General features: G+C 37.6%; 1 protein-coding gene across 1 annotated transcript; it reads right to left on the reverse strand.

Annotated features, from left to right (window-relative positions):
• Positions 1-17,478: 17,478 nt before the first annotated feature.
• EAF02_001783 (uncharacterized protein) lies at positions 17,479-19,972 on the reverse strand. The gene is made up of 2 exons (XM_038897831.1): positions 18,352-19,972; positions 17,479-18,293 (listed from the first exon to the last, which is right to left on the reverse strand). The coding sequence occupies exons 1-2, from the start codon at positions 19,477-19,479 to the stop codon at positions 17,952-17,954; spliced, it is 1,470 nt and encodes a 489-aa protein (XP_038762806.1). The 5' UTR covers positions 19,480-19,972; the 3' UTR covers positions 17,479-17,951.
• Between the last annotated feature and the right edge of the window lie 713 nt (positions 19,973-20,685).

Here is a 20,685-nt window from a genome sequence, read left to right on the forward strand (position 1 = left end):
CTCCGGCAGCGACTAATCCTCCGGCAACACCATTGACTGCTCGTCCGAGTGGTCTTGCTACCGTTGATCCTGTCCCTGCTCCTGTGAGCCCTGCTGCTGATCGACCGTTGACTCAGCAGCCACTTCTTCCCGAAAACCTTCCTGGAAATCCCTCGATTGGTTTTCCTCAACTGCTCCCTTCTGCTCTGCCGTCGAATGATGGCCTTGCCGATCCCAACTATGCTGCCTTCCTTGCTTGGATGCATCAAGCCCGCCAACACCCTCCACTAGGAAGTGCTATTAACCCCGTATTTCCTTTTGCCCCTGTTGTTGTTACTCCCCCTGTTCCTGTTCCTGTTGCTACACAACAAGGATCTCTGCCTGTAGCCCCACTAGAAGTAGGTATTGTCATTGCCCCTGGGTTGACCACGTGCTGATTCGAAACTAGACATGGTCCGCTCGAAAGCATGCCTTGTGTGGTACTGCCCCGGGAGTTTGTCGTGACAATCCTGAATTGTGTTCCTTCTATGGCTTGGAAGGAGTGATTGTTCCTGGTTCTCAAGAGGCTATTGCGATTCCCGCAGGATCAAGGGAGGGTTGCCAACTGGTCAAGATCAAGTGTGAGGATCCGGATGACTTCGGAATCCCCAATCCTCTCGATGGCCGATCTGGGTTGATCACCGCCGCGCCTGCTAAGCACCGTCCTTCTCGCGATCCGGACAGCTACTTTCGCGCTCCCTCTCCCTCGCACAACAGTCCCGATGAGCATGGGTTCTACGATCTCCGTACTTCCGATAGTGATCCCGATGACGACTTGCCTCTTGCAGATCTTCAGTACATGAGGACTGAAAGTGATCCGCCAAGGGCGTCTGCCAAAGCTCGGTCCTCACAACCTGACGAGTTCACCAAAGGGCCAGTGAACGATCGTCCGTGTCTTGGCTGCATAAAGTCCTTGGTCTCTGGGCAAACGAAGACCTCAGGTGATTGCCACAAGGATCTCGGCCGCACCAAGAGCACTCGTTGCTGGAGTTGCAAAACACACGTGTGTGAGGTCGCTTCGGATGCCATAGTCTCTGTGGGAAAACTTTGTGCCGATGCTTACAAGGCACAGGATAAAAAGGTATGTACTTACTTCCACCCCCGATCGATCATGGTGTTGATAGCCAAGCTAGAGACTGGAAAAGCTCCGCGGAACCCTTCGAGAGCTCCTAGCAGAGTCTGAGGCTCGCAAGTCTGCTAATCGTAAAGCCACCACGATCGATCTCACGAGAAAGGACTCTTCCACCAAGAAGCATGTTCCTAAGGATTCGGTTCCGAAGGCTTCTGTGAACAAAGATAAGTCGCTAGCCCTCGTTCGACGTCTTGAGAACGAGGCTCGTGAAGCGAAGAGGCTTGCCGAGGACAAGCAGCGCGAACTCGATCTGCTCTTGGAAAAGGAAAAGGCCAGGAAGCGTGCCGGGTCAACTGGAAGAGTTCAATCTCCGGCCAAGAGGAAGAGATGAATGTATTTTTAGCTGGCCTCTTAATTTAACTCTTTGATCCGCGCACTGATATCCTGTAGATTGAGCATTGATCGAAAGCGCTCGAACTTCTGTCGAGACAGATTCTTGGTTAATCCGTCTGCTGTCATATCGGCAGTGGGTAAGTAGGTGACATTGAAACTTCTTTTGGCGTATTCTTGACGTAACCACATATTCTGTATATCAACATGCCTGAGTTTAGTAGTGATCCGTTCGTTCTCCCCGACTACTAGGCGTATTGATTGTGCGTTATCACAGAAAATGGTTACTGGTTCTTGAACCATAAGATCGATCTCTTTCAAAAGACGTAGAGTGGCCATTGTTTCTTTTGCTGTTCGTTCCACACCTAACAATTCTGCTTCGGTTGTAGAAGTGGTCACAGTAGATTGACGTGATGCTTTCCAAGAAACTGGTCCCCCGAAGAGTGACATGACATACCCTTGAGATGATCTTCTGGTTTCCTTGTCGTCTGCGAACGATGCGTCTGAGAATACTAGAAGTTGAGGGATTGGCTGGGAACTGTATTCTATGGATAAAAAGCGAGTATTCCATAAATACATGATACAATGATCAACAGCTTTCATATGATCAGGAGATGGATTGGTAAGGAAATGACTTAGCTGAGAGGCTGCAAATGCAATATCAAGGCGGATTGTGATTGCTGTGTACAGTACTGATCCTACCTTTTCTTGGTATTCCTTGATTACTGATATGACAGCTGTTCCATCAAACTTGACAAATTCGATGATTGGCAGCGGTGTACATGCACTACCTCTATTGAGCTTAAATTTCTTAGCGATCTTCTCAATATAGGTGTCGTGTGCTAGCCAAAGTTTCTTTGCAGATCTGTCTCTCAGAACTCTGATCCCCAGAAACCACTTAGTATCACCTAGATCCTTGAGCTCGTAAGCTGACTTGATCTGATCAGTGATCTTCGCAGCACTAGGTTCGTTGTTCTTATGATATATGACCTGGAAGTCATCGACGAAGAAGAGAATTAGCACGGTGTGCTCCTTGTTGAAATAAATGCACGGTTCTTCTGTGCATCCGATCATTCCAATTGATCTCAGGGTTGATGTGAAATCCTTAAACCAGATGGATGGTGAATCACGGAGCCCATACAAAGCTCTATCAATGATCACATCCTTTCCTGGTTTCTTGAATCCATCAGGTAGTAAGCATACTACAGGATTGCCAGTTGGATCGCGCCGTGCGTTCACAAAAGCGTTAACTACATCGTATTGCTTGGTCTCAAGATCATACTTCGCAACTAGAGACATTACGATACGAAACGATTGACTCGCAAGTGTCGCTGCATATGTGCTCTCGATTGTAGTTTTCTCCTGTAGATCTCCCCTTACTACAAGACGTGATCGGCATCGAGTGATAAAGCCCTGATCATCACTTTTGTAGTTGAATACCCAAACCAGTGGAATAGGTTTGGTAGACTCTGATCCAGAGTCTATTTCACGCCACGTTTCCCTTGAACGCAGGTTATCGATCTCCTTTTGACAATCAGCCTTGAACCACGGTCCTAGGATGTGCTTGTCAAGCTGTTGATATCGACTTGGGCATTTGGGCGCTTGAGAGAGGTGAATACGTGGATTATCTTCTGAGTTTGGAATCATTGGATCGGATGGCTGAACGTTCTTCGTTGCAACCGCTGCGGCGATCACATTATGCATTGTTATGAAGAAGTGTTTCTTCTCTTGGTCCTTGATCTCCTCGAGATTAGGCCAAAAGGTAGAATGGAAATCATATAGGGATTTGTGCATCCGACTATGATTTCCAGGATTGATCCTTGAGCGGGCGAACTCAGAAATGTTGGTATAGAATATACCATTCCGCCTGCGTCTCTTCCGAGGAGGACTCAATCGTGCTTGGTCTAGCTGATCATCTGTGAATGACTGATATTGAGATGGGTCCAGGTTAACTTTAGGAATCTCTATCATCATGTTGCGAGCTCTCTTTCGGAGATGATCGTCCTGAAAGATTGAAACTTCTTTTGACTGCTCGATTGCTTTCTGACTAGATGATCGCTCTGGCGACTCAAGCTCCTCTATAGTGTATTCCGGGTTTGGATTCCAGTCTACTGCCTTTCGAGAAGGCCCTGCACGGTGTCGGGTGTGGGGTGAATGATCAGCCAATGGAGAGCCAGGGTCACTTTCATACTCCGCTCTGAGTACTACGGTCGGAACCCCTGTGTCCTCTGCGTCCATTGCCTCCAAACTATCATCACCTTCTTCGACGAAACTCCCAGGATCAGGTACCGTTACCTCCTGTTCCTGAGCAGCTAAATTCACGGGCTCGCTATGTCCTATCCGCACTTGGGCGTTGTAATCCGTAGGAGTAGCAAAAGCCGGTCTTCCATCCACATCTCCTGGCGTCGGAGCAATATGTGGCCATGGGTCCCCACCATCTCCTGGCGCCGGAGAGCTGTCTGGTGGTCCGGGGGACAGTCGGATGAACTTCCCTTCGCTCAGTGTCTCGCCCACTCTCTGCTTTCCACCCCCCAGATGATCACCTTCTTCAGAGTTCTCAGAGTGTGAAGAAGATGATTGATCATCTGAAGTGCGCGCGGTGAATGAGTCTAGGGACGATAGCTGGCCTGCCAATACGGTAAAGGTGTCTGTGTCGTTATCATCGTTTTCGATGAGGGTTCCATCCATATCTACATGATTAGTAATATCCAACAGTCTAGCTGATCGCCTCAGCTGATTCGCGGGCATGGCGTTAACCTGTTGGCTAAAGTAATCCTGTTTATAGGTAAACGTTTCATCAAAAACGACATTCCGAGAGACAATAACCCGATCGAGCGTTGGTATCCAGATGCGGTAGATCCGTGTGCCAGGGATATACCCAACTAAATACCCAACGTGTGCTCGAGGATTCGTCTTATACCATTTTATTAGTGCTCCAGCCTCGCGTTCCTTGTCCAAGGGGTACGCTCGGCATCCATATCTGTAAGTTGAACTCCAGTCAGGCCGAAGATCATCAGTAATCTTGGTAGTGAGCGACGGATCACCTTCTTTCAGGTACGATCGGAACCACTCATCTAACACTTGATTCGGTGACTTGAATGATCTCGCCTTCAGGGGACTAATGTTATAGAGGTAGGTAGCGGCCATTATGGCCTCTGCCCAGAGCTTGGTTGGCAACCCTGCGGATAACCGCATTTTGATTTGCTTGGTTACCAACTCTTGCCCCGCTCGCTCAGCTCCTCCATTAGTCTCGTGAGTATGGCTAGGGGAGAGCTCAAGCTCGATTCCCTCAGTCTCAATCCATTTTTCAAACGCTGTGTAACCCATGATTCCGATGACAGAGGTGTCGTTGTCCTGCTTGATCACCACAATCGAAAGTCCGTACTTCCTGTGAACCCAGGCAAAGTAACTCTGGATGATCAGGAACACCTCATCATGGGTCCTTCTTACCAAGAAGTAGCTAAACAGCTTTCCGCTATACATTTCTTTAATAACCAACAGCCATGTTGCTCCGTTGAGTGCACGAGGGAAGTCGAACAAGTCCCATTGTATCTTATAGAAAGGTCTGGGTGGTTGACGATCACTAGGTGCTCTGGAGATCACCTGTTTTGCGTGTGTACGTGCACAATCAGAGCATTCTTGTCTCAGAGGGCCTTTGATCCTTACTCCTCTCGCAGCAAATACCAAGTGTTCAAGCGCTTCCTTTCCAAGATGTCCCGCTCTCTCGTGCCATAATTCTGCTTGATCCTCCCTTGGGATTGGGGTGTCCCTTGATCGTCTAAAGGATTTGTTGATCTTACGAGAAGCAGTAGGACACATGAGATTACAATTTGAGATTGGAATAGGAGAATAAGAGGAACAAGGCTTCATTTCTAAGAATACGAGGTTGCTGTGTCTAATACACTGAGCACATACCTCACTCTCCGTCATGTCCCCAAAGCGTAGAGTAGCATCGAAACCACTAAACCATAAACCTAGTTTAAACAATCGTGCCTCGGAAACAATATTGACGTGGAAACCAGGAATCAGGGCGACGTCTGTGAGGATCAGATCCTTACCATTAAGAATGCCTCTCATCGTTCTCTGACCTCTTCCGACAACTTGATAGGATGCTAGTCCTGAGTCCACCTGATCATCCTCGGAGGATTGATAGTATGATTGGTTATCCAAAAGAGATATATCGTTGACAACATGCAATGCTCCACAGCTATCAAGGAGGGTAGAGTCATAGAATTCAAACTCTGGTCTTGAAGTCGAGTTGGTTGCGAACACCTTCAGCATGGTAACACCTATGAATTTGTCTGGCATTCTGGCAATAGGTGGAGTGGTATCATAAGATGATCCTTTCATCCATCCCTTGCTCCTGAAAGTGCTGTGAAGGTGCTTCCACTCGTTCATGATCCTTTGCCTGATCTCCTTGATCTGATCTGCGGAGAGAGTTGTGCTTGGGTGATCAACACATTTCCCGGTCAAAGCAATTTCCACCTTGCTACAATCCTCAGGATCCCATTTGTGAAAGTTGCGCCTTTGTCTATCTTTCTTAGACATGCAAGGACATTTTGCTTTCCCAATGTTCTTGTCAGAGTGGGAACCCTTGGATTGATCTTGTGAAATTCCTTTGGACGGAACAGGTGGTTTGGGCTGCTCGATAGCATAGATTCCTTTTGCCTTAGGTAATGCAGCATCGCGGCTCACAATACCCCCGAATATCGTAGCTACCTGTTGAAGCGTCTGACATTCTTGGCCTAAGTGAATCTTTTCATCGATCTCATCGATTTTGCGTTGAGCCCACGAAGGTGCCATCCTGATCCCAACAGCGTTGAGGAAAGTGCGGGTGGCTAATGGTCCATGAGTGTCTGGAAGTCTGTATGCGGATGCCTTTGAGTAGGCAATGCCCCAATCCCGAAACCATTTGACCGGATCAGTTCGTCCACTGGATGCCTGAGCAATCAGCGCACGGTATTCGGACTGAACGATCATTTCAATGACTTGGTGGGATGGTGCCAGTTTGTTACGGAGCGAGAGGACCACCTTATGAAGTGGCTGAGCCTTTGATCCCTTGTTTGAGAAGGACAGTTCCATGAGATGAGCTGGATCAACGGTTGATTGGATCCATTCATAGACTTGTCGATAGGATTTGTGCTTGTCATCATATGTCATTTTCTCATTACGATATGACCTATCAAGAGCAGTAAACAAGGGAATTACATCGACGACGGATGTAGGTGCAGGCTCAGATGGTGGCGGAGGAGCAACTGGGTGATCAGTTGATTCCTTCATTTCTGTATCCCCATCTTCGCTTTTCCGTTCAGGGTACTTGGCATGGTATTCAACGAGCTCTGCCTCATAGGCGTGCCGCTTGGCCCTGTCCTGTTCCTGTCGAGTGCTCTCGAGAGTTGGAGGAACAGGTGGAGCTGCGGTCAGCCAATCGATCACTTCGAATGATGATTCTAAGGAGAGAGAGGCTAAAGGATTTGTCTTTGATAGAAGTTCAGGATCAATCTTATCCCAAATATCTTCTAGCTGACATTTAACCCTAAGAGCATCGTACCAGGCTGGCCAATCCGATTGGGTGGTAAGATATACCGACGGATGTGTATGTTGCGTTGACATGATTGATCCGGGTATTTCGGCAGTGAAAATTTGGATTTTCAGATATGGATCGTGATATGCCCACTCTTGATCACAAGAGTGGTCTATGGCAAGATAGCTGTATTTAAACGCGAACCGGGCTCATAACTATCGTACAGGACAATAGCATATCACGATGGAGGGGAATGATTGGACAATAATGGTATAAGTATAAGAATGTGTATATCTCCTCATCTACAGTTAGAACTGATCTCTTCTCGTAGAGAAGAGATCGGATTATATACTGGGTGATCTTCGGGTACCGATCACGGGAGCGGTGATCGGTCCTGCGGCCGATCCGGTTATCGTTGTTCCGCTCCGGAGTATTCTATATAATGAATACCTGATCATCACATGATCTGATCCACGTGGTCTACAACACCGTTTCCGTCACAAAATACTATATTATTAAGAATCTGGTTATCAAGTTTATTGAGATCAACAAATTCGAAGTTACATTTTGAGAATACAATTATTATAGAACAATTAAAGAGATACCTTTTAGAAAGCCATTTAATAATACCGATTCGTCAACTACCCCTAAAAGCACTTTTTGCTTATTGGGTAATTCAAACCTATCTATTCAGTTTTATATCTAATATTCTTTTTATACTTTTATTAGTTATATAGAAACCTTCAAGCTAAACAATACTTTATTTCTAGAAAACAATTTCAATTGTAATACTACTATTCCTATATCAGAAGTGAATCGCAATTTCACATTATATACAGATAATATAAGTGCTATAGCTGAGATCCAAGAGATTAAAGAAGATAAAGAGTTTTATAATATAAAAGAGAATGTCAAGAAGGATATAAATCAAGAAGTACAAGCAGAAGCTATCGAATCCGCTTGTACTACTGAAGACTAATGTTTAAATCAATATACTTAGATAAAAGTTCCTTTCTAAATGTAATCCGGGATATGAGATTTCTTGATTTGACAAAACTAATAAAAGATAATTCCATAAACCTATTATATACATTTTCAAAAAACGAATATTTATACAATATTCAATTTCTCATAGATTCCGGAGCGAATGGCTTTGTTTTTATTAATAAAACATTCTTTTTATTATTATTCCCTATATTCAAATCCTACTTTATACTATTTGAACTATTAATTGAAATCAAAAGCTATAATAATATATAAGATAAAGCTATCACTCATTTCACATTTCTTAATTTCATGATTGATGCTCAATAATAGTCTTATTTACCATTTTTTATTACCGATTTAGATTTATATAATATAATCCTAGATTGCAAATAATTAGCAGAAATTCGAATTAAAATCAATTATTTTAATCAACACTTCAAATAACCTTCCGAGTATCCTTTTATTATTTCCTTATCAAAAAATATACTTTTAATTAGAAACAATCTTCAACAACCCAGAATCAATTACTTGAAACAGAAAAATGCTGATAATCGGAATGCCTGATTAGAAAAGATATATCACTGACTTGATAATAAACAACCGATTATAGCACCGATTATATCTGAAATATTTATTATCTTTCTCCAAGAGATTAATATAGTAATCTCAGATACAATCGAAGCTCAAGTTTCAATCAATCTGAAGAAGAAATCTATTCTTGATTAAATCTCTATTCAATCTGTTTACAAATCCCTTTTGCTTTGTATCTCCGATATATTTGATATCTATATATTCAAGCCGATTCAATTTCAATTTATCTGTAAGAGAAGCAAGGATTATAAGATCTTTATAGTTATATATACAGAGATTGATAATATCATCTCGATTTACAAATCTAGTTAAGATAACAACTATCGAATCTCAATCGCAATTACTACTTTAAATAATTCTAAATCAAAAACTATTATTACTCTCAATTGTATTATTATAAACATTGAAACGGAATCTTTAATCCCCAAAGTTTATTAGTAATATTATTAAGCATTCTCTAAGTACGAGTTTGATATCCTATCTCTTTTCTGGTTGTATAATCATAAAATCATATTTAAAGAAAAAAATAAAAAAGCTTTCAAATACAATTCTTTATATAAGATATTACTCGAACAGCTTGAGATTGTTAAAGAATATATTATAGAAAACCTTGTTAAAGGATTTATAGAATTCAGTCAAGTATTGTTCATAGTGCTAATTCTTTTTATAAGAAAACCGAATAAAAGCTTAAGGTTCTATATAGATTTCTGATTATTTAATTCTTTAATATATAAAAACAAATACCCTCTATCTCTTATTAACAAGATACTTATATAACTCACTAATACAAAGATATATATCAAATTAGATATTCAATAAATATTCCATTATATTTGTATAAATCCAGTTTCTGAAGAATATACTATTTTCTATATTCGATATGGTTTCTATAAATACAAAGTTTTATCTTTTGGATTAACAAATAGTCTTATAACTTACCAACGATATATAAACGATATCCTATTTAACTATTTAGATAATTTCTATATTACTTATCTCAATAATATTCTTATATATTCTGAAAACAAAGATAAATATAAGAAATACATTAAGCACATCCTCAAATAACTTGAGTCCATTAATTTCTAGGCAGACTTTAAGAAATATAAATTCAATATCAAATATATAAAATATTTAGATTTTATTATTTTTATAGACGGTGTATAAATCAATCCAGAAAAGATTGAAATAATTATTATTTGGATTTACCCTATTACTATAAAGAATATCTAATTATTCTTAGATTTTTGTAACTTTTACTACCGATTTATTAAGAATTATAATATAATAATAAAACCTTTTTATAAACTTATAAAAGCAAATATCAAATTCTATTTTAACAAAATCTATCAAATTGTGTTTGATATACTTAAAGATAAACTCATTTCTGCTTTTCTTCTATAGTATTACAATTATATACTACCTTATATACTGAAAACCAATATATCCGATAATATAATCATTAATATATTATTTTAGAAGCATAGTAACGAATGATTATTAATTGCTTACTTTTTGAAAATAATAATTGCTATTAAGCTGAATTACGAAGTTTATGATAAAGAAATACTTGTAATCATTAAATCCCTAGGTTATTGGAAAGTCGAATTTGTTAGATCCCTGTATTAGATCAAAGTGTATATTGATTATAAAATGCTTGAGTACTTTATATCTATTAAATAGCTGAATACTCGATAAATATGTTGGATAGAATTACTTATTGATTATAACTTTATTATTATGTATTATATTGGAAAAAATAATCTATTCGCAAATGCGCTTATATATTATATTAACAAATTGGATCAACAGAACAATATTAAGAAGAAGAATCGTTTTTAGTAGTTTATAAAAAATGATTAGATGGATATAAAGATTATGCATAAATCTTTACAGTAAGACCTGAATATAATTGCAAATATCGATATATATATAATCATATTGCTTTTCAATATTATAAATCACATTATTAAAGCAAATAAATCCTATTTGAGTTTAGAAACTCTATACATTCAAACTATCAAATCATATAAGTATTTCATATTCGAAAAAGGACTTTTACTTTATAATAATCGACTTTATATATCAAATATCGAAAATCTGCAAATCTATTTGATTCGCAAAGTTCATAATTTAGTCTTCACTATACACTTTAGTATTAAAAAGATCTATACTCTTTTAACTAATTAATACTATTGGAAGAATATGAATAATATAATCGATCAATATATACAGAATTATCACAAATACAAGTATAGCTCTATATCAAGAGATTGTATTTCCAATCTTCTCCATTTGTTCCCAATCCCTATACAAGTATAGCAATATGTTACTATAAACTACTGCAGTTTTAATAAGGATAAATATAGTTACAATAATATATTCGTTATTATCAATCAATTAATCAAACAAGCTATTTCGATATTTTATTATAAATCAATTGATTTAAGAGATCAGGCCTGCTTATACCTATACTATATATACAAATACTATAGTACCCTGGAGACTATAATCTCTAATTATGATTCTCAATTTATATCCAAATTCTGATAAGAATTTAATAATATTTTAAAAACGCAAATCAAATTATCTATTGCTTATCACTTGTAAATTGATAGTCAAACTGAGATTTATAATTAATATCTCTAATAACACTTGCAATTCTTTATAAGCTATTATCAAGATGATTAATTTGAATTTCTATTAATAATAAACTACACTCAATTTATACTTCCTCATAAATTATTAAATAATCAAACCCCGTATAAGACCTTATATAGCTATCTACCCTGCAATCCCTGGGATTGGAAATTCAACTCCATTATATCTATTAATAATTTGAATATAATCAATACTAAAAAGTATGTTAAATATAATAAACTAATATTCAATTAAGTAAAAGAAAATATTTTGTATATATAAGAAAAGATATCTCAATTAATTAACTTATATTACTACTTAATTGATTTCGATATGAGAAACTATATATAGCTCAGTATAAGGGACTTTCCGATACAATAACTATTCAAAAAACTGGATTACCCTATTCAAGATAGATTCAAAATCATTAATCAAACTGGAGATTCCTTTTGATTGGACTTATTGCTTATTATAAAAGTCCATCCCGTATTTCTATCTAATAAGCTCTGCAAAGCAGCAAACAATTCACTTTCCGAATAAATCCTTAAACTACCACTTCTAATAAATATCATTGATGATATCAAATAGGAAGTAAAGTATATTTTAGCTATAAAGAAAGTATACCAATAGTTTAAATATAGAGTATTGTGACTAAACACTAATAACAATCTTATCTGATATTCTGTCTTTAACTTAAAAACTGCCTTGCACTACCTTTATAACTTTTACCTACAAAATTCCATTTTATCAAAACCCTCTATATATTTATTGGAATGAATTTGTTTCTATAAGAATGGAAAGGATAATTATAATTTTATAGATAACAATCAATATATAAATGAAAAAGATAAAAAGAACTTCTTTAATTTATTATTATAATAAAGAAAATCCTAATTATATAAAAAACTAAAAGCAATCAAATAAAAATGAAATATCAACAAAGAAAGTCTTTTTTTCTATCCGGCAGATTTAAATCAAACCAGAAAGAAAGCTTCTATAATTATCAACAGTTACAGTCGGGTAAGGTATAATAGCAAAAACTGAATAGTTTAAATCGAAATATTAGTCGAGTCCTCAGCCAATAGTAACAATAAGTATATACAGAACAACCATAAGCCGAAAGACAAGATAACTCTTAGTTGTAGTACACGCGACAACAAGATCGAGCTAGCACTCAATTGCATCCAACCATTCGTGAGCTGTTGAAAGCTCTGTTTTCATCTGAATTACAATAAGCTAGTGCTGTTGTTCCAATTCGTTTCCCCGCAATACGGCCTTCGTTATGTAATGCTCTGTGGTTTTTCGAGTAAGGGTAAAAGAAAGTATTTCTTTCGAAATACAACTCTTTAGCTCCTTCTGTATATCAAATTATTTTAAAAATTAATTTTACTAAAAGCTAGCAAAATTATAATTTACCTTTGCTATATTACTGTACTCAGCAATAGCTGATTGATATTAAAGAAATATCTTGTGTATATTTTTATTAAATAAATGCTTACATTTATATTTATTAGTTAGATAAAGTAGATAGTAAGATTAATTAAACAATTATTCAGGAAGTCGATAGTAGATATTATTTCTCTTACTAAAAACATAATTGTATATATAGCTAGTATAAACCCAGCTATTCTCTTAAATACATTATTCCTATTGTAGTATTATTTTTTTTGGTGATCTTTTACTTGAAGATTTCTATTTATTAATATCAATAAAACTAATGTTTTTATAATAAGGTGTATCGAATTTGCAATCAGATTGACTTTGATATAAAATCTTTAGGATATTTTTTTCAATTATTTCACTATCATTTTCGAGATTACAAAAATAATATATTGCTGTAATTAATTTGTTAATAAACTTCTTTTTGTAATTATTAATATGATTGATTAAGGGATTATATTCTTTCTTTGAATTCTGTCTCGAAAGATAATGGAATGAATATATCCAATAAGTATATTGAAGATCGACTTTATCTTCAGGTATATTGTCTTTGATATCTGTAATCGCATTTGTTAGATAAGCTGACTATAAGCTGGAAATATCAAAAGAAAGTCTTATTTATATGTATCTTCGTTATCCAATCCATTTTCTTTATTATCCTTCTTCTCACTAACAAAATCACTACCACTTCTACTACAACTCGACTCCTCCTCTTCCTCAACAGAACACTTGCCTCATATAATAGAAAAGGCAGATACCCTCTTTGCTACAAGTTGTAAAGAAATATATCAGTAAAGCAAATGTAAAAGAAAGATAAACAACTCATCGCTGTATGTATATCCTCCCACTACTTTAGCTGTATTAGCGATAACTTGTTCTTACTACTGTGTTTTCTTGATAGTATGAAGGACATGTTGATTATTGATTGAGGAATATAAAGAAAATAAATAACCAGAAAAGATTTAAAAGAGAAAGGGAAATTCGGGTGATCTATATGCTTTGAAGGCTTTGTATTATTGTTAGGCTATAGGATAGTTTTCTCCATTTCCTATACATCTTCTTGTTGCGAAAAAAGCAAATTTGCACATATACTTGTTTACCATATTATACTACAATATAAATAATAATGTCTTATTGGAATTACCGATATATTTACGGATTAGATAATTGTAAAGCTTGAGGGTAAGCTTTTTCGAAAAGGGGGGTAGTGTCATAGATTGCATCCAATCACAACTGCGATTGCTTATATGCGCATTTGCACATATGTATGATTATATATATATAGCTAATATATAGAAGTACTCTATGAGTGCTTTATTCCCGATTCTGTAATTATAGATTCTAAGGATAAATTGTACCCTGCTCTTGCAATTCTTTTAAGGCAAAATATCACAAACAGTATAATTGTTATAATCGAATTTAGTAATTTAACTTTTGTGACACTTTGCCTTAAAAGAACTGCAAAAGCAGGGTACAATTTATCCTTAGAATCTACAATTATAGAATCGGGAGCAAAGCGCTTATAAAGCGTTCCTATATATTAGCTATGTACACGTGATCGTGCATGTGCGCAAGCACGCACGTGAGCGATCGCAGCTGCGATTGGGTGCGATCCGTGACAACTTTAATACCAAGAGTTATTCGCTTCTCTACAGGTATAATTCATTTCTATTTCTAAAAGAGAATATTTGATCCAAATTGTTATTAAAATAAAACTTGATTCTTAAGTAAATAGGCTCGTTATAGGCTTTGATTTTTATAATAAAAAAGAAAAAGCAAAAATGAATTACTATTTATTTAATTGAGTAGTAGGGTTTTTGTATTGTATATTGGGTTTGTGGTTTTTAGAGATATAATATATTTAAATGATTAGTTGAGTGGTGAGTTTATAAGAGGTAAGTAGCAAGCTTTGTTGAAAAGATTATTACTTTTTAAGAATCCTTTGTCACGGGATCACCTCTGGGAGTATTCAGAAGCTTTACCGCTGAGCTAAACGCCCAAAAGACTAGGAGGTAGAACTGGAAGTTCTACCTTACTCTCACATATATAGCAGGACAGGACAGGACAGAAAGGGCTTAGTGTCACCCCGTGACATCCTTTAATAATTAGAATAGATCTAAGTATAGAACTTTGAGTTAATGATTAATTGAATAAGCTTGTTAGATATATATAAGAGTTTCTTGATATATATAATTATCTACTTGTTAGATTGTATTTCTATAAAAGCAAGAGGTTAATCTAAATACTTTAAGTCGTTTATAATATATTTAAAAAAAAAAATATAATTCCTTAACACTACCATATAAACAATCCAGCTTATTATTTTAATAACCAAATCACTAATAATAAACAATATAATCGCTATAACCTGTTTTTATAGCTATCAATTGATATAAGACTACTTTTAATAGAATTAATTTCTTTAGCTCCTTTATACTATATCTAAAAGACTACTCCTTATAGCTAATAGAGAAAGAAAAGTTTATCTCTTCCTACTAGGTAGATTCTGTATATAAGCGTTTTTGATAAACGATTATTCGAACCCCACTGATTATTGATAACCGATTTCCCCACTATATGCATGTCCCTACTACGTGCACGACTTTGAAAATATCAACATTATAGCTTCAAATATTGATGATATACCTTTAAAGGCTTATATAGAGCTTGCATTAGATCATTTGAAAGGGGTTCAAGCTCCTAAATATACCCAAACAACTAATTTCTTTAAAATTGATCGATCCACGCTCTCCCGGCGGTATAGAGGTAAAACTACCTTGAGAAAACAGTTCCTTTCCGATACAAAACAAACGCTTTTTAACGATCAGGAGGAGATTTTAATTAATCAAATCAACAAGCTGACATAGAGATCTATCCCTCCTACAAGCCGCATAATCAGAAACCTTACAGAAGAGATCCTAGACAAAGAGATAGGAAAAAACTGAACTAGCAATTTTGTCAAGAGGCATTCAATACATCTTAAAAATCGGTATTTTTGTTGTATTGATAATTTGCGTGTAAAAGTTGATAATGTTGCTATATTTGATTACTTTTATAATCTGGTTTGAGCTATTTTCTATTATTGTTAATCTTTATTACCTAAAACACTCTTGTTAATACCTTTCTTTTTTTAATTTAGTTGATAAAAGTAACCATAAAATACAATATACGGCCGAGAGATATATACAATTGGAATAAAAAGGGCTTTATAATCAGTATAGAAAGAACTATGAAGAGGATAATGAGTGCTAGTGCCTATAATAGAGGCAGAATGATAAAAGCTAAACAAAATGGATCAAGAGAGTTTATCATTTTATTGGCAGCTATATACACTGATAGAACAGCTCTCCCTTCCACTCTTATTTATAAAGGAGACTCAAGGGATCTACAAAATATATAGATTCAGAATGTAGGGGAGAAGAATAAAGCCTATTTTGAAATCTCAAGCAATGGGTGGTTGTTGAATGCTTTTAGCCTATATTGGCTTATAAATGTATTCGATTCTACTACACATCGAAAAGCAGGTGGAAGATATTGTTTATTTATTATCGATAATCATTCTAGTTATGTCAATATGGAATTCCGTTCAAAATACAATAAATTAAAAATTATTGTTTTAATTCTTTTTCCTTATTTTATATATCGATTACAGCCTTTCAACATTGAAACCTTCGATGCCTTTTCAACAAATTACAATATATTATTGAATAATTTGATACACAATAACAAAAGGATTGTTGATATAACAAAGTGTATATTTTGAAGTATATTTAAAAAGGCTTGGGAGCTTACTTGTATAAGGTATAATATCTTACAATCCTTCGAAAAAACGGGTATATATCCTATGAATAGAAGTCTTATGATTGACTATATTGCTCCGGAAGCTTCTCTTACACTACCTATATTATTTAAAACTTGTAGGGATACTTTTACTATACTGTATACATCAAAAGTGATGTATAGAATGAAATTAGAATTTCGTTGCACTCCTACTTATGAAATCACTTTAAAGCTTTTTAAGACTGTAACTACATTAGGAGCTAAAGCTTCTATACAAAGATATAGATCTAAAAATTTAGAAAAAGCTCTAAAACTTGAAAAAAGGAAAAGAGCTCGTTTAAAGTATTTAAATCTTATTAGAGAGAAGAGGAATGGTATGTTTTTATGGTTATCTTCTGCTATTATTAAAGCTAGAGTGTATCAAGAAGATAAAGCATTTAAAGAGGAGCAAGAGAAGAAAGCTAAACTTCAAATAAAAGCTGAAAAGAAAGTTGAAAAGGAATGGAAGGAGATTGAAACGAAAGAGAAGGTATTGCAAAAGGAGGTTGATTATCAGATTACATGTGATACGAAAGAGGAGGTTAAAAAGACTCTAAAATCAACAAAATCTCTAATCAAAAGAAATAAAAAGTTCCTCAAAGTTTCTTCTACTATAGATCTAACATCGACAAAGACTATAGAGCTCTCTGATACTGTAAAAGCTAATAATTCGAAGGGGAAGGAGGAGGAGGTCATATTGCAATCTAGTAGAGGGCGAGCACTACGAATTCCATCGAAATTCAAAATCTGAAGATTTTATTATGTTTTTAGATAGTATTGTATTTTATCATTTATCAATTAAATTGCTAGCTCTTTATCTTATAAATTGGAATTGTTATTAATTTTTAAAGTTATTCAAAAAGGGTGATCGAGATCGTGCATATAGCAGGGACGTGCACGTAGTAGGGAAATCGGTTAGCTTATCAATTGTTTGGTTTATAGATCCAATTGCATTTACATTTGTTAAGTGATCTACTTCCTCATTACCTTCGATCTCTATATATCCAGATAACCACTTTATCTTGATATCAAGTTGTTTTATTGCTTTGTAATACTTGTGGAAGGCCCATTGCGTTGTGGGCGGTGCGTTTCCGTGTATACCCCAGAGATGTATAATATTTACGAATATCAATTCGGGTTTTCAATTTCTTTCAAACGGGAAAATGTAGATATATTTTCCTGTGATTTTCCTATATACATACATACATACATACATACAGGATCCCACTTCACTTAAGTTCTGACCGCCCGATTAGGAGAGGATGGATGAATGGGAGAAGGGATTATCGGGGTATCTACGTATCAGCCATGTAGAAAATATCCGCATCTGATTTTTGAGAAGAGAGCGGGTTGATTTATTTGTGGGATGTGAGATTTGGAAGGGGTCGATTATTTGTTTTCCTGAGTTTGGTCCGATGAATGGACGTGGTACCCCTCTAAATGGACGTGGTAGCACACCCATTACACCTCTCAACGGGCCCTCGGTGTCAACTTGCACATCAGCGGTGGCTTTTCCCAGAAGGTGTATGAATTCTGAACGTCCCACGCCTGCGAATCCGGACAGAGCTCGAGATCGAAGCGCCAGATGATTCGCGCTAGGATGACGCGCATCTCGTTGTAGGCTAGATTGCGGCCGATGCAGTTACGGGGGCCGACGGAGAAGGGCTGCAGCACGTCACGCTTATCGTGGAAGAAGGGCGATTCGGGATCGGTTTTCGCGGCCGGGAGCCAGCGCTCCGGGATGTAGCGTGAGGGCAAGTGGAAATTGAGAGGGGAATCGTATGCGGCGGATTGGTGAACAGCTACCCTGGTCTTGGGGGATTGTTAGTGACTTTTTCGGGATTGATGATTGATGTGCTTCTGATCTTACGTTTGGGGGGATCTCATAGCCTGAAATCATGGTGGTCGAAGTGGTGACTCGTTGCAAGCCGGTCGCAACTGGGGGATACCTTCGAAGGGCCTCTTCAAGACAGGCTAACATGTACGGGAGATTTGCCGTCGCGTTTGCAAAAGTGATGTCCTCTTCCGATTGCATGACCGTTCGCACTTCATGCGTCAACTTTTGCATCGCCTCCGGGTTCTTCAGAAGGAGGAAGGTCACACCCGATAACAACGTGGCGGTTGTTTCGCTGCCGGCGATCACAAGAATACTGGAATTTGCGACTAGCTCTTCATCACTGAGCCCATCTTTCTCCCCGCGATGGCGGAGCATGGAATCCATGAAGTCGACCAGGTCGGAGGGCGCAGGGTTCGCAAGCCTCTTTTGCACCACGGTTTTGCTGTAGTCCCGCTGTCGTTGGCGTGCGCTTGCCAAATCACTGGACATGAAAGGTTTGAGGAATTGGAAGAGCAGAGGATAGATATCCCCGACTTTGACAAACTGCATTGCGCGCACGGATTCGAAAATGGTCGAGACCCAGAAGTGATACCGTGAGTTCTCCAGCCCGTCGAAAGACTGTCCAAAGGCAAGATCGCCAATCAGATCAAATGTGGTCAGGTTATACCACTTCACCATATCGACAGGCACCCGAGACGTTGCTTCGTGCTCCAATTTCGTCATCAGTTTCTCGATGTATTTGTTCAAAATCGGCTCTTGCGCTTGCAGCCCTTTCGCGGAAAAGGCATGAGACATTGATTTGCGGTATCGAGAGTGGTCTGCATCGTTTGCGTTAATGATATCCAGAGGGTTTGCAGCCGAGTGTTTGAACTTGGGCAGTTGTTTATGGCCGTGGCCGTATATGTCCCGCCAGGCTTGGGCGGTGATGAAGGAAACCTCATCGGAAGAAAATCGAACAACCTCGCCATATTTGCGGTGGAGAGCTCGAAGCGCGCTATCTTGCCTCCCTCGAAGCAACGCGAGGTGACGAAATATGGGAAAAGCGATCCACAGTGTGGGGCCGGGGATGTGACTGAGAGGATGGTAGTATAGGACCCGGATGGTGGAAATCACAGTGTACAGAAGATAGAGGAATGCTGCGAAAGCAGCTACGGGCAACATTGTGATGCTCCGAAATCGTATGACAATTTATGTAAAGGAGGTAAAGGAAAGTTGCAGATGCTTTCGCGGGTCTGGTCTCTGATATCTCGCACGGCTTTTATATATCTTCGACATCCAATGTATGTCACTCGGAAGGGTCTTTTCCATGACAATTTTTTCCATGGTATAAACTTTAAATTGGATGAATTGTCTCTTGAAGAAAGCCGCATCGACGCATTATGCAGCGACTGCACCTCGTCTACTTTCCGGCTTCCGGGCGTGTCTCCTATTCGTCTGTCCCTCGGCCGGATTCGAGTGGCCGAAAGTTAGATGGAATAATAAATAATAGGTGTGGTAGGTATTTGATTAAGAAAGTTGAACAGAGACAGAGATAGAGATAGAGGTAATGAAGCAGGAAAGGAAAGAAATCTTTTATTGATAATATATCGATACTACCTAGGTATTTAAAGTACTTATTTTAGTGTACGTATAGTAGATGAGTATATATCTAGGTAAGGAATACGCGTAAAGGAAGAAAGGAAAGAAATTTAATTTCGACGATTTATATTTCATAAGGTATTATTTATAGATTATCTAGATATCTACGAGTACTGTGAGTATGAGTGGGAGTATGAATGAGTAGATTGATATCAGTATCTGTATCTGTATACGAAATACGAAAGTCGAAAGTCGAAAGTCGATTGGTATTGTATTGAATGGAGTATGGTATTATTACCTATATTACCAGTACATTACATTCAATTACACATAAAACAATCACAGAAAAGTCCGAGAATCGCAGTGTGAATGAATAAATGAAGGTTTGAGATCTCGGGCTTGAGACCTCGGCCTCGAATGTTTGAATGGTGGATGATGGATGATGGATGGTGGATGGTGGATAGCCGATGTATTCTGCACTGTGTGCATCATCAACGTGCATCACACACAATTCCACCATAACATACGTGTTGGAGGGGCACGGAGTCTGCAGCCCCTGAATTACAAATGGAGTACGAGCATCGAAATTCTCGCAATACTTGTATTGCATGACTCGAGAATTCTTCATCAATATCGATACTCGACCTTAAAATCCAGACACCAGGAATCTATCGGTTAAAGTACGGTTACTTATATATGTACCGAGGATAATGAGATAGATGGGTTTGTGAGATCAAGATCATGATGCTGATCTGACTGCATATCGTGCATACCGGTATTGTATAACTT

The sequence above is a fragment of the Botrytis sinoallii genome (genome assembly GCF_014898435.1).
Source record: "Botrytis sinoallii strain Bc 23 chromosome Unknown BSIN_002, whole genome shotgun sequence".
Taxonomy (NCBI): domain Eukaryota; kingdom Fungi; phylum Ascomycota; class Leotiomycetes; order Helotiales; family Sclerotiniaceae; genus Botrytis; species Botrytis sinoallii.

Coding starts and splice junctions, on each gene's coding strand:
- EAF02_001783 (XM_038897831.1), bottom strand. CDS start 19,479: ATGTTGCCCGTAGCTGCTTTCGCAGCATTCCTCTATCTTCTGTACACT. Junction 18,294..18,351: donor GCTATGAGATCCCCCCAAAC/GTAAGATCAGAA, acceptor CAATCCCCCAAG/ACCAGGGTAGCTGTTCACCA.